An 11,823-nucleotide genomic window follows, 5' to 3' on the forward strand; every position below is an offset into this window, starting at 1 on the left:
CGTCATTGTTGTTTGGCGGGTCCAGGCTGGGGATTCGAACCCGCCACCTTAGGTGTACGTGGCTGGCGCCTTAGCCGGTTGAGCCACAGGCGCCGAGCCAAAAGGAAAATTTAATGAAAGTAAACACTAAAATTCTCTACCCAAGCAAAACCTGTGACTCTCATGTCCCAGATTTTCTTTTCCATTGTTTCATTACTAAACTCACAGCAAATACACGTACAAAAGCTTTCAACTGAATTCTCTTTAAGAAAGGAAAAAAGAGGTTATTTTGGTAGATAATGCAACTAGAGCATTAAAATTTCAAGAAGCAATTATTTGAAATGCCCAAAGCAGAAAGGTAATAACTGACTTACAGTTCATTAAGGAAATACATTTTAAAATCTAAACTCACAGTGTTTGCTAATTACATTAGGAGATGTCACTGAGGTGGCTGGGCAGTCTCACCTTTCCTTCCCTGCCCACAGGCAGAGAATCCTCTAAAACCCACTGCCCAGACATCCCCAACCACCCACCCTCACTCCTGTCTTGCTCCCTGCTTCAGACCTGAGAGCTCACACTGTATCTTCGGGTCCTGCTCTACTTTTACCCCAGACACCCCGTTTCTGGGTTACCCTTGAGCTTGTATCATACGGCCAGGCTGAGCCCCAACACAGAGGAAAGCGCCCCACCCCTCAAGTCAACTCTGCAGGAGGAACAATTCAGACAGAGATCAGTCCTTTGAAGAAAATAAACTCAGCATTTTAAACAGAAAGAGTAAAGAAAACTTTAAGGATTCATAACCTAACACTTAGCAGAAACTCCGCCTTTTAGTAAGATAATATTTGAATAGCAAATTTAGCCAGGATGAAGCACATCAAGGCTTTCTATGCACATGTATGTCTTTTTAAAATAAGCAGAACCTCATACTTATCAAAATCCAAGAAATAACACTCAGTATTATCAGAACACTCACTCACACCAGGCACTTGATATATGTATATCCTCACACACAGCAAGCCTCATGCTGGCTGAAGATAAGTGCTTAAGGCATTGTTACCTGTTACCCACATTTCCCCATTACAGAAAGTGAGCAGAAAGGTTAAACTACTAGTTGAGAGACATAAGACTCCTAGAAGAGTAAAAAACAGGATTTGATACAAGATTCTTGTTGCAAAGCCCTAAGTGGCCTCTCTCCATCCTCTCGGTATCTTCCAAGTACTGTTGGCAGGTAAGTAAACTGAGGCTCTGAGAGGTTAAAGGACTTGTGCAAGATCGCCCAAGTGGTGGCAGCATGGGCCAGAAATTCCTGTTCCTCAGCTTTTTGGCTCACAGGACACCGTAGGAATGTGGTCATCTGGATAAGGCCTAACCAAGGCTTACCCAAGGGATGCATCTAACTGGGGTCACTACTAGGAATATCAAACTTTAAATACAGTGTAGCTAATGGGCAACTCACTTAAGGAACCGACCTTCTCAGACTCACCTTTATTTTTCTCATTTAGACTAAATTAACTGCCCACTATGAGAGTAGATAAGCAAAGCAATGAACAGACACACGACTCACAGCTTTAGGGCTGTGAGTGTGCCCTGGCTCGGCTGGACCTCTTACCACTCAATTTTGGTAGATAGCTTAGTCGTCCTGGTTTGGGGGCGGGGCCGGCTGCCTCCTCCTTTGTGGGTGACTTTGACCCCAGGTCAATCCTGAGTGTGACCTGCGGACCATCCTCTACTGTTTTACCCCTTCCTTCCTAAATGCAGTCCAAACTCAAATGTTTAGCCTCGTTGTCTGGCTGTAGCCTGCAGCCAGAGAAACACAGACAACTAAAAACTATGAAAAGAACAATGTACTCTACACTAACCAGGTTAAGGAATAAAAATGCAGGGACTGGGGGAGACTTCTGACTGGCAGGTGATGCTTTTGCACTCATAGTTTCACGGCTGTTCTTGAAGGATGAAGACTTCAGGTCACTGACATTCCTACATGGACCATAAGAACAAAAACTATTTTATGTTAACAGTTTCATTTTTTACTTAATAGGTTATAAACACTGCTGAATGACATGCTGTAAAAATGAAATTGTTTCAGAGCCAACAGGACATTGGTAAACCAGCAATCAGAGTCAATTATTTAGGAATAAACTTGGTTTGAAAGTGTCAATTAAAATTTCTATAAAAAATATGAGAATCAGGGCTCCGGCTCCCATAGCGCAGTGGTTACTGCCCCAGCCACATACACAGAGGCTGTTTAGACCAGGCCAGCTAAACAACAACTGCAACAAAAAATAGCTGGGTGTTGTGGTGGGTGCTTGTAGTTATAGCTACCTAGGAGGTTGAGGCAGGGGAATTATTTAAGCCCAAGAATTTGAGGCTGCTCTGAGCTGTCACGGCCCTCTAATGAGGGCAACATAGTAAGACTCTGTCTCAAAAATAAAATAAAATAAAAATAAAAAATAATATTTAAAAAAAAGTATCAGAATCAGGGAACTCTATCTCTGATTATGTGAAGGAATCCTTTCTCCAAGTAAATTTTGGAAAGTCATCCTGGAAATCTCCAATGAGGTAGATTTTAGGCACCACATCATGTACCTAACACCACCAAACTAGATAATGACAAATTACTCCCTCCCCTCAACGTGAAGCAGGTAAGGCAGATGACCGCTCCACTCTGCAAACAAGAAATCTGAAGACTAGAGAAAGGAAATCATTAAGGATCATGAATTTTATTTACAGCAGAATTTAGTGGTTCTGTCTAGCTACCTGCTTCACTTTCTAGAATACAAATTTAAGGAGATATTTTAAAGTTTAAAATCTGAGGAAGGAGATTCTTAAGGTGACTTTGACATTTCTATATTACTCTGATTGTATAATCCTATTATGCTTATAATTTAAAAACAGAATTCCTTTGTTTTATCTCAAGTAGCTCGCATTTCAGATTTTTTTTATTCGAGACTGGATCTCGCTCTGGTGCCCAGGCTCGAGTGCAGGGGCCCCATCATAACTCACTGTAACCTCAAACTCCTGGCCTTAAGCTATTCTGAGCCTCCCAAGTATCTAGGACTATAGCTGCACACCACCATGCCCAGCTAACTTTTTTTAAGAGTTGGGGGTCTCACTATGTTGTCCAGGCCAGTCTCAAGTGATCTTACTTTTTCCCAAAGCACTAGGATGGTAGGCATGAGCCGCCAGGCCCAGCCTCCATTGGAGATATTTAAGGAAAAGTTTCTGAACTTTACTGAACATAGAGAGTTCTTTCGAAGGTCCTTTGAAGTACTGGTGGGAAGAGGACCTTGCTTCTTACAGTTATAGTTACATGGAAGTTAGCTCTAGAACTGCCAACAAACACGTAAACAGATATTAATGTATTCTTCCAACCACACATGTGAGAGCCATGATGACTGTTATTTTTTTCTCCAACTAAATCATGTTATTTCAACTTCAGATTTGATCTTATACACCAAAGGTTTCCAATAAATATCAAGTCGAGACATCAATCACTTTCAGAACTTCCAGTGGAATCCTGGGACAGAAGATCAGCACATCACCCCGATGATGAATTTAACAGAGTCGCTTTGTGTTGACAAAGGCAGGGAGGTATGTTTAACCAATAACCTTCAATGTGAGAAGTGCCTTGACTTACTGGGATAAGTAAAAAAAGTTTTTTTTTTTTTTTTTTTTTTGTAGTTTTTGGCTGGGGCCAGGTTTGAACCCACTACTTCCGGAATATGGGGCTGGTGCCCTGCTCCTTTGAGCCGAAGGCGCCGCCCAGAAGTAAAAAATTTTTAAAGAAGCATTTCTTTGACTTCCATCTACAAGTCCAAGAGAAATAACAGGGCCTAAAATTCAAGCAATTTCAAGGTATACCTTTAACAAATGTTTACCTCCAACTATGGCTATGCCTATCATTTTAAATCTTTTAATCTGTAGCTGCATAAGGTCCAGTAAGCCTGGTAAATGGCTACTCAATTCCTGATTACCGAGACCCAGATTTCAGAAAGACCAGCTTTATTGTCTGGCTTCTAGGATCTAGGAAAAAAAGAATAATTAGCTAGCCTGGGAATGATGGCACACACTTATAATCCCAGCACTTTGGGAGGCCAAGGCAGGAGAACTGTTTGAGAACAGGAGTTTTAGACTAACCTAGGCAATAAAGTAACACCTTGTCTTTAAAAAAAAAAAAAAACTTAGAAACAAAATTAGCTGGATGTGGTGGCACTTGCCTATAGGCACAACTATGCAGGAGGCTGAGGTGGGATGATCACTTGAATCCAGGAGTTTGAGGCTGCAGTGAGCTATAATTGAGCTACTGCTCTCTAGCCTGGGCAACAGAGCAAGAACCTGTCTCTAGAAAAATAAATAACCAAAGAGCCAGACATCTTCATTCAAAAGGAAAGAAACTGACTGAAGGCTAAAGAACTGATTTGCCTAAACCCTCATGGTTGATTAGTTACAGAAATCCAGATCTCCCAGGTGTCCTATTGCAGCCTAACAACTTCTCCAATTCCCCAAAATATTTCACAGGACATTTTTGTAGTATAACGGCTCATACATTTGAATGATTCTTATGTAGGGTGCCCAAGGACACAGTAGCAGACCAGCAGCTTTGCAGCCTGAGGTCTGGTAAGGAAGCAGATTAGCATGAAGCTCAAGAGCTGGGGCTCCAGAGTGAGGCTGCCCAGGGTTCAGGCTTTTGGACTCTGTGGTAGTGTGACTTTAGACAAGTTAATTAATCTCTGTATACCTCAGTTTCTTCAACTATAAAACGAGGATTATCACACCTACCTTATGGGCTGTGAACATAAAGAGTTCATTCAGCACAGTGGCTCTGCACAAAATAAGCACTCAAAAGAATGGCAGCTTCTATGAAAACACCACCCAAACCAATATTTATTAACAACATACCCTGGACCAGGTTTGCTTAGGATAGCCAAAGTTGGCTAGCTTTGATGACCACTAGAAAACCTGACAGACGGAATTAGGGATTCACTGACAGGGCTGAAAAGTCTGGACCCAGCAGCTTAGAGACAAACAATTCACTTTATGACCTGACCTTGGAAGCCTGTCCTGCCCTTCACACCGATCTCCGCTCCGGACTAGTCATCAAGAAAGGAAATGTCCTGGGGCCCTACTGTGTACCAGACTATGTTGAGACTCTCGCGCATTATCTTTATTTGGTGAGGAGACAAGGTACGAGCACTTGGTATGAATGCTGAAGCCATGTGAGAGTACCATTTCTTTCCTGGCCTAAGACTTCTTCCTACTCTGCGGCTTCCGAGTCGAGGCTGTATGTCTAGAAGACTCTGCCTTGAATTTCTGGGCAGTAACTCAGGAGAATGAAGAAGACGCGTGCCTCTAAGGACAGACTCACTTCAGAGGCAGGACATCCCCACGAAAAGCTCAGGGAATGGACAGAGCCTTGGAGAAATTCCCTGATGCCTGTGACCTTGGTGCCTGGTTTGCCATCGTGCTGGTCGGGGGCGATGACACAGGCTCTGAGCCAGGGCGGGCAGTGAGCTGAGCGCGGTACCGGGTCCTAGGGGACTGAGAACCACACTCGGGTAGCCTCCTTGGAGCCCCTATATTTCCTCGTGTGGTGTGGGGACCTCTGGCCCTGCATGGACACAGCGCACGAGGCGCAGCGGCCGCGGAGAACAGGGGCAGAGACAGACCCCGGCACCCCTGGCGGGATGGTAGGGGCGGTGGGGCTGACTGTGTCGGCCAGCGGGCACGCACGTCGGCGGGGTCACGCGGCCTCTCCACCCGGCCGGGGCCACTGTGGCGGGGGAGGGGCGGTCGCCGCCAACCCGGCCCTTCCGAACGACCGGGCCTGGACTCGACCCCAACAGAGTCCCGCCGAAGGCCTCACCTCCCTGCGCACGTTCAGCAACGAGTAATAGTCTTCATTGTCCAGCTCCTCCTCGTTCAAGGCCGTCGCCATCTTCGCAACCTTTCACCCCGCCAAACCGGCAAGGCCGTGCCCAAGAGGGCCCAGAGATACGCGGCTGGACGGCGCGGGCCTGCCCGGCTGTGCCACAGCGGCCCCTGGCGGTCCGGAGCCGCCCGCGCCCGGCAGAAGCGCGTCTGCGTTGTGCGCCCCCGCGCGGCTGAGGGCGGCAAGCGGCGCCGGGGGGGCCCGGGCGGTGGCCACGAGCCGTCCTCCACGTGCTGCCCACGGGCGGCCCGCAGCCAGGCTGCTCACCCGGGCCAGCTCCAACCCGGCCTCCCTGGAGCTCTTCCTGAACTAGGAAGGTAAACTTTAAAGTCATATTCGGGGAAGAAGCGCTCGGTGTCCCCCAGTGCAGGGCGCATGCAGATGCTTGACGTCCCTACCCGGGCTGCGAGAACCCGTGCCTTTGGGAGGGTCTTCGTGGCCCCACTTGCTGGCTTCTTTTCGCACAGAAAACCTCCAAAATGAGCTTTGTTGCTACCGCCATTGTCTTTGCTGTTGGCCACCCAGAAGCCTTCCCGCCCAGAGAAGGGGCCTCCGCCTCTCATTTGTTTATTATTGCCCTAAATTTAGGAGCACCTGGCCATCTTTTCTACTGCCGAAACAACGAGGCAATACTCACTCATTAGGACCCTAATATAATTGTCTCTGGCAGGCGCGTGTACCTACGGTGCTACCCCGGAGCCATTCTCCTGTAAATTTCTCCCTTATAATTTAGCGGTGGAGTCTAATTGATTTCAACCTGGTGCCTGCTGTTCGGTGCATTATTAAAGATGTCTTGGTTACAATAACCTAAATAATTCAAATGTCTTTGAAATGATGCCATTGTCAAGAGAAGATGGGCAGCGGCCCATACTGTTGCCACCTGTTTGGTACTTCCTGCCCTGTGGCAATTCTCAGGAACCTTTGCTGTTCCTTTACTGACCATCAGTCCAGAAACATCCCTGTTGCCCTTCATAAGCAGGTCTCCTGGGAAGCCCCAAACACCTGTCTGCGGGTTTGAGAAGTTGATTTCATTCTCTTTGTAATTTTTAGCCAGATGTGCACCATCTGGGCCGGCGAATGTCCCTTCCAAGTTGCCCTGTCCTCCTCAGATCTTTTGGCATGAGACACTTAGGTGTGCGGAGGAGTGTTGAATCAGTCTGGAACTGTCAGGCAGGTTGTAAATTAAGGGCTATTTCTTTAGTTGTGCGAGGCTTCCCCTCAACAGCCTCCATGGTCCATCAGCTCTGGCAGGAATTTTTATGAGCTTTTCTTTTTTCTCCTTTGCAGAGCTGTGATTAGAGCTAAACTGCATGCTGACATTGGCTGGTCTTTAAGAATTTCATACAGAGAGGCTGGGGGGAGAAACCACGATGTGGAGACATTTCTTTTTTCCCTAGGTTTGTAGACATTAATTGGGCCATAACGCTTACTTGGGTAGAGAAGTTCTTTGCCATCCCTCCTCTGCTTTGGAAAACACAGCCTCTAGGAATTATATAAATGGAACATAACATATGTTTCAGTACGCCCTGGTCTGTGTTTCCATGATTGAGAATGACCTGGTTTTTATCACCACTCAAACAAAATAAATAGTGACTCAGGGATGCGCTGTGTCTGTCCTCTCTTGGGCCCACGAGATTTTATATTATGGCTGCTGGGAAAGAGGCTGTGATAAATGAAAACTAACCTGGACACACCACAGGCCCGGGGACTATATTCACTCCAGAGATTGGCTTGCTCCTGTCGCCCCTGCAAACACCCTCATCTGTGATGGGCAAAATAATGGAAACTGGTAGTTAAAAATACACCCCCACCAGCTCATGCCAGAGCAACTGCCAGAACCTCGCCACTTTCACCCACACTCTGCACTTTTGTTTTCTTTTTATTGGGTAAAACCACAAAGCGATTCGTAACTTGGCTATAAAGCACATCCTAGTGTGGCTATGTTACAAATGAGTTATATAATTATGTATCACATAACTATGCTTACATGTGTGTACGTATTTCATAATATGCATGTTTTATGTAACATACACATATACAACTGTTACTGAATTCTTTTGTCTTTAAACTGTAAGCATAAGGACATTTATCTCCGCCATCATTCACATTCAGAATGACCCCAAGACATTTTGTCTCCCGGCACAGCCAAAGTGTTCAAGTGTGTAATGGCTCAATTCAGCGCTGGTGTCCTCCCATCCAACGTGTCACTGGAGACCAGACTGTCAGATGACATGCAGGCTACCCGAGTACATCTGAGTTTTAGGTAAATAAGGAATAATTTTTTAGTGTAAGTATACTAATACTGCATGGGAGCATACACGTACACCAAATACTAATTATTTGTTATTTATCTGAAATTCAGGTGCACCTGGGCATCCCGTATTTTTATTTGCAATCCCAACTGGAGGTCCTCTAGTCTCTCCCCTTTTCCTGAGTAATACTCCTGAGAGGAGAGGTGGGTAGCCTGCCCCCATCCCTTCAACAGCTGAGCTGAATCCATACCGCTTCTCTATAATTCAGGAGGAAAAATTACCTCTAATCTTTTTATTATTCCTTTGTCGTTGAGTCCAGACTGGGATTTAGTGCCTGCTTGCTGTTCCTAGCCTGTTCTTCCGTTCCCTCGTGAGCGCTGATAACCCCGTTAAAGGAGAAGGGGGGGGGGGACATCCTTAGCTAGAGGAAAGAAGGGAGAATTTGAAGGCCCTTAAAAATTACATTTCCTCGATATTATCTGCTCCCTGAGCATTCAGTGTCTAGTCTCTGACATCTTTAGCCAAGATGAGGATTGCAGAAGGGTCGAGATACCCAGCAGAAGAGCTGCTCTTGCCTCTGCTGAGATAGCTGCCTGGAGGGGCTGATGGGTGACTTCAGGCCACTCAGCATTCTACCTGTGGCGACATCCTTCCCTTGTGCCTGTGGGACTGGATTCCCTGCTGTAATGGACTTTAGGTCCTTGGTCCCTGTGTGTGAATCCACCCCCTCCATTGATCCCCTCTGAGGGGCCCAGGTGGATCCGCCATTCCAATCTGCTTTCTAGGCCATTCGGTGATGCCATAATCCTTTGTCATTTGGCTCTATCCAAGTTCAAGTCGTCTCTGTTGACTTCCGTTCTATACGCCTGCCAAGCTGTCAGGAGTAGCTGGAGAAAGTCCAGGAAAGCACCAAGTTCATGCCATCTCCTTCCACGGCACTGCAGTGTTGCCTGGCGATTTTGTTTCCCTACACTGCTTATCTTTGAGTGTGAAGACAGGGTCCAGGAAGGGTCTTTGGAGTTTTGGAAAATTGACACCCCAGTTTTGGTGGGGGGAGTGCGTGGACAACAAACAAGAGAGACAGTCAGTGCTTTAAGTAAAATGCAGCAGCGACATGGAACAACTCAAGTGACCAGCATTGGCTGGTCAGATCTGTTCCAGGAGGTCATTGGAAATGGAATGATGGGAAGGACCCAGCTTTGCAAGACCTGGAGGAAGAGGCTTTTGGGGCAAAGGCTGTGAGACAGAGATAAGTGTCATGTGGAGGCCCCAGGGAGAGGGCAGTGAAGCACCAGCTGGGGGAAGTGGTGGAGGTGAGAGATGCCAAACCAGAGCACGGTCACCCAGGGCGTCACAGGCAGAGATCAGGGAAGTGACAGGGTCTGATTTTGTTTTTCCCTAACAAATCATTCCAGGGAACAAGAAGGGAAGCATTCCTTCACTGCTGTTCATCAGAGGCCACTGCAGTGGGTCAAGGAAGAGAAACTGGTGGCCTTGGACTTGGACTAAGGCAGGAGCCACAGGGATAGTCAGACATAGACTACATGTGGGACTGGATGCAATGGGAATTTCTGATAGTTAGAGCCGGGGGGACGAAGGGAAGAGATCACTCAGTGGTTACTCCCATATTTCTGCTTTAAGCTGCTGGGTAGAAAGGCCATTTACCAGCTGAGGAGGACTAGGGAAGAGGCAGGCTTGGCGGGGGCAACACAGAGTTCTCTGGGGGTAGAGCCGGGTCTCTGCTGGACTTCCGATGGCAGCACCTACAGCTTCTGCTCCCTCTACTGTTCCTTGTGAGGCCTTTGCCATCAGAGCTCAGGCCCACGGCTTCCTGAAGATCACCTTCTCCAGTTTCCAGCGATCTCTTGAATTCCAAATCCACTGGCATTTGTTTACTTGCTGTTGGCCGGGACTGAGCCATATTTAACAACATGGCCCGCCACCTCCACTGTAACATCTCCATCCTTGACGACTGTCCTTTTCCATTTTCTTCACTTGCATATTTCTCTGGATCTGTCCCTCTTGCTCTTCCTCCTGCCTGGCACTGAGGACCTGGATGACCTGGGTTCACGTATCTGTCGGCCTCCTACCCTCCGGCTTTCCTCCACGGATCTTTGGTTCTAGCCAGAAAAAAAGACCCCACTAACTCTCAGGGCACGGCTGGAATGTCCCTGCCCGTTGTCCTCTGCTGCGTCTCTGAACCTCCATGTAGGGACTTTATTTCAGCCCATGAAACACGCTGTGGGACTCGGCGCCTGTAGCCTCCCGGTCACTGACATTTCCTGCATGGACCATAAGAACAAAACTTTTTTATTTGTTAACAGTTTTATTTTTTACTTAATAAGTTATACACACTGCTGAATGACATGCTGTAAAAATGAAATTCCTTCAGAGCCAATAGGACATTGATAAACCAGAGTCAGTTATTTAGGAATAAACTTGATTTGAAAGTGTCAATTAAAATTTCTATAAAAAGTATGAGAACCACTATAGCACAGTGGTTAGGGTGCCCACCACATGCACCGAGGCTGGGTGTTGTGGTGGGCGCCTGTGGTCCCAGGTACTTGGGAGGCTGAGGGAAGAGAATAATTTAAGCCCAGGAGTTGGAGGTTGCTGTGAGCTGTGACGCCACAGCACTCTACCCAGGATGACATAGCGAGACTCTGTCTCAACAAAAACAAAAACAAAAAACCTTGTGGAATTTCCTTGAGTGGGAGAGAGCCCTGGGAGAGCTCTCTCAGCCTCTGCTTATCTAAAAATGTCTTTGTCTTGCTTTTATTAATAAAAGCTATTTTCTCGGAGTAGAGACATTTACTTCTGCAGTTATTTTGTTGAAATCATTGGTGAAATTATTTCACGTCCTTTAGGCCTCGGTGACAACTGTTGTGAAGTGATTCTTTCTTCTCTTTTTGGCTTTTTTTTTTTTTTTTTAAAGACATCAAGTCTCTTTTTCTCAGGCTGGTCTCCAACTCCTGAGCTCAAGCAATCTGCCTGCCTCGGTCCCCCAGAGTGCCAGCATTACAGGTGTGAACCACCCTACCCAGCTTGCTTCTCTTTGGGGTACTCCAGTAAAACCCAGGAGGCCTCCCCAGCACAGCAAGTCGGCCTTTTATTCCTCTTCTGTGTCTTCCTGCTTTTTGTCTTTGTGGCTTCCTTCTGGAGCAGCCCCTCTGACCAGTCTTCCACTCCTGTAATTCTCTCGTTCTCCTGAAGAAAGCTTTGACTGCTTAACTGGTATTGAGAAGGTGAGCCAAGCTGGATAACGCAGGGAGAGACTCTAGAAGAAACAGATTATTTACCTGGGAAGAGATCATTGCAATGGGAATACTCGTGACATAGTAAACCATGCGTGTATCGGGGAGATAAAGGAAGACAAAGAATTTCAGAAGAAAAAAATAAGGACATGGAATTGATTTGAAAGAATTATCCTTGGCTGCAGAGATTAATAACAAGGGACAGGCAGGTGCTGGGCAGATGTCCTTTTTATGTAAGGTTGTGATATTTGAGGTTGTGATTTTTGCCTTTTTTTTTTTTTTTTTGGTTGCAGTTTGGCCAGGGCCAGGTTTGAACCTGCCACCCTTGCTATATGGGGCCAGCGCCCTACTCACTGAGCCACAGGCCCCGCCCATATTTTTGCCATCTTCTGTGGTAGTTTCTGCTATC

General features: G+C 46.6%; 1 protein-coding gene across 1 annotated transcript in view; it reads right to left on the minus strand.

Annotated features, from left to right (window-relative positions):
- DNAJC11 (DnaJ heat shock protein family (Hsp40) member C11) overlaps positions 1-6,055 on the minus strand; it is a 62,761-nt gene extending 56,706 nt beyond the window's left edge. The window contains exon 1 of the mRNA XM_003793239.3: positions 5,843-6,055. Coding sequence (XP_003793287.1) covers positions 5,843-5,914 — 72 coding nt within the window. The 5' untranslated portion in view covers positions 5,915-6,055. The remainder of the gene's footprint in view (positions 1-5,842) is intronic.
- Between the last annotated feature and the right edge of the window lie 5,768 nt (positions 6,056-11,823).

Source organism: Otolemur garnettii, unplaced genomic scaffold (genome assembly GCF_000181295.1).
Source record: "Otolemur garnettii isolate 467f Iridium unplaced genomic scaffold, OtoGar3 scaffold00067, whole genome shotgun sequence".
NCBI lineage: Eukaryota > Metazoa > Chordata > Mammalia > Primates > Galagidae > Otolemur > Otolemur garnettii.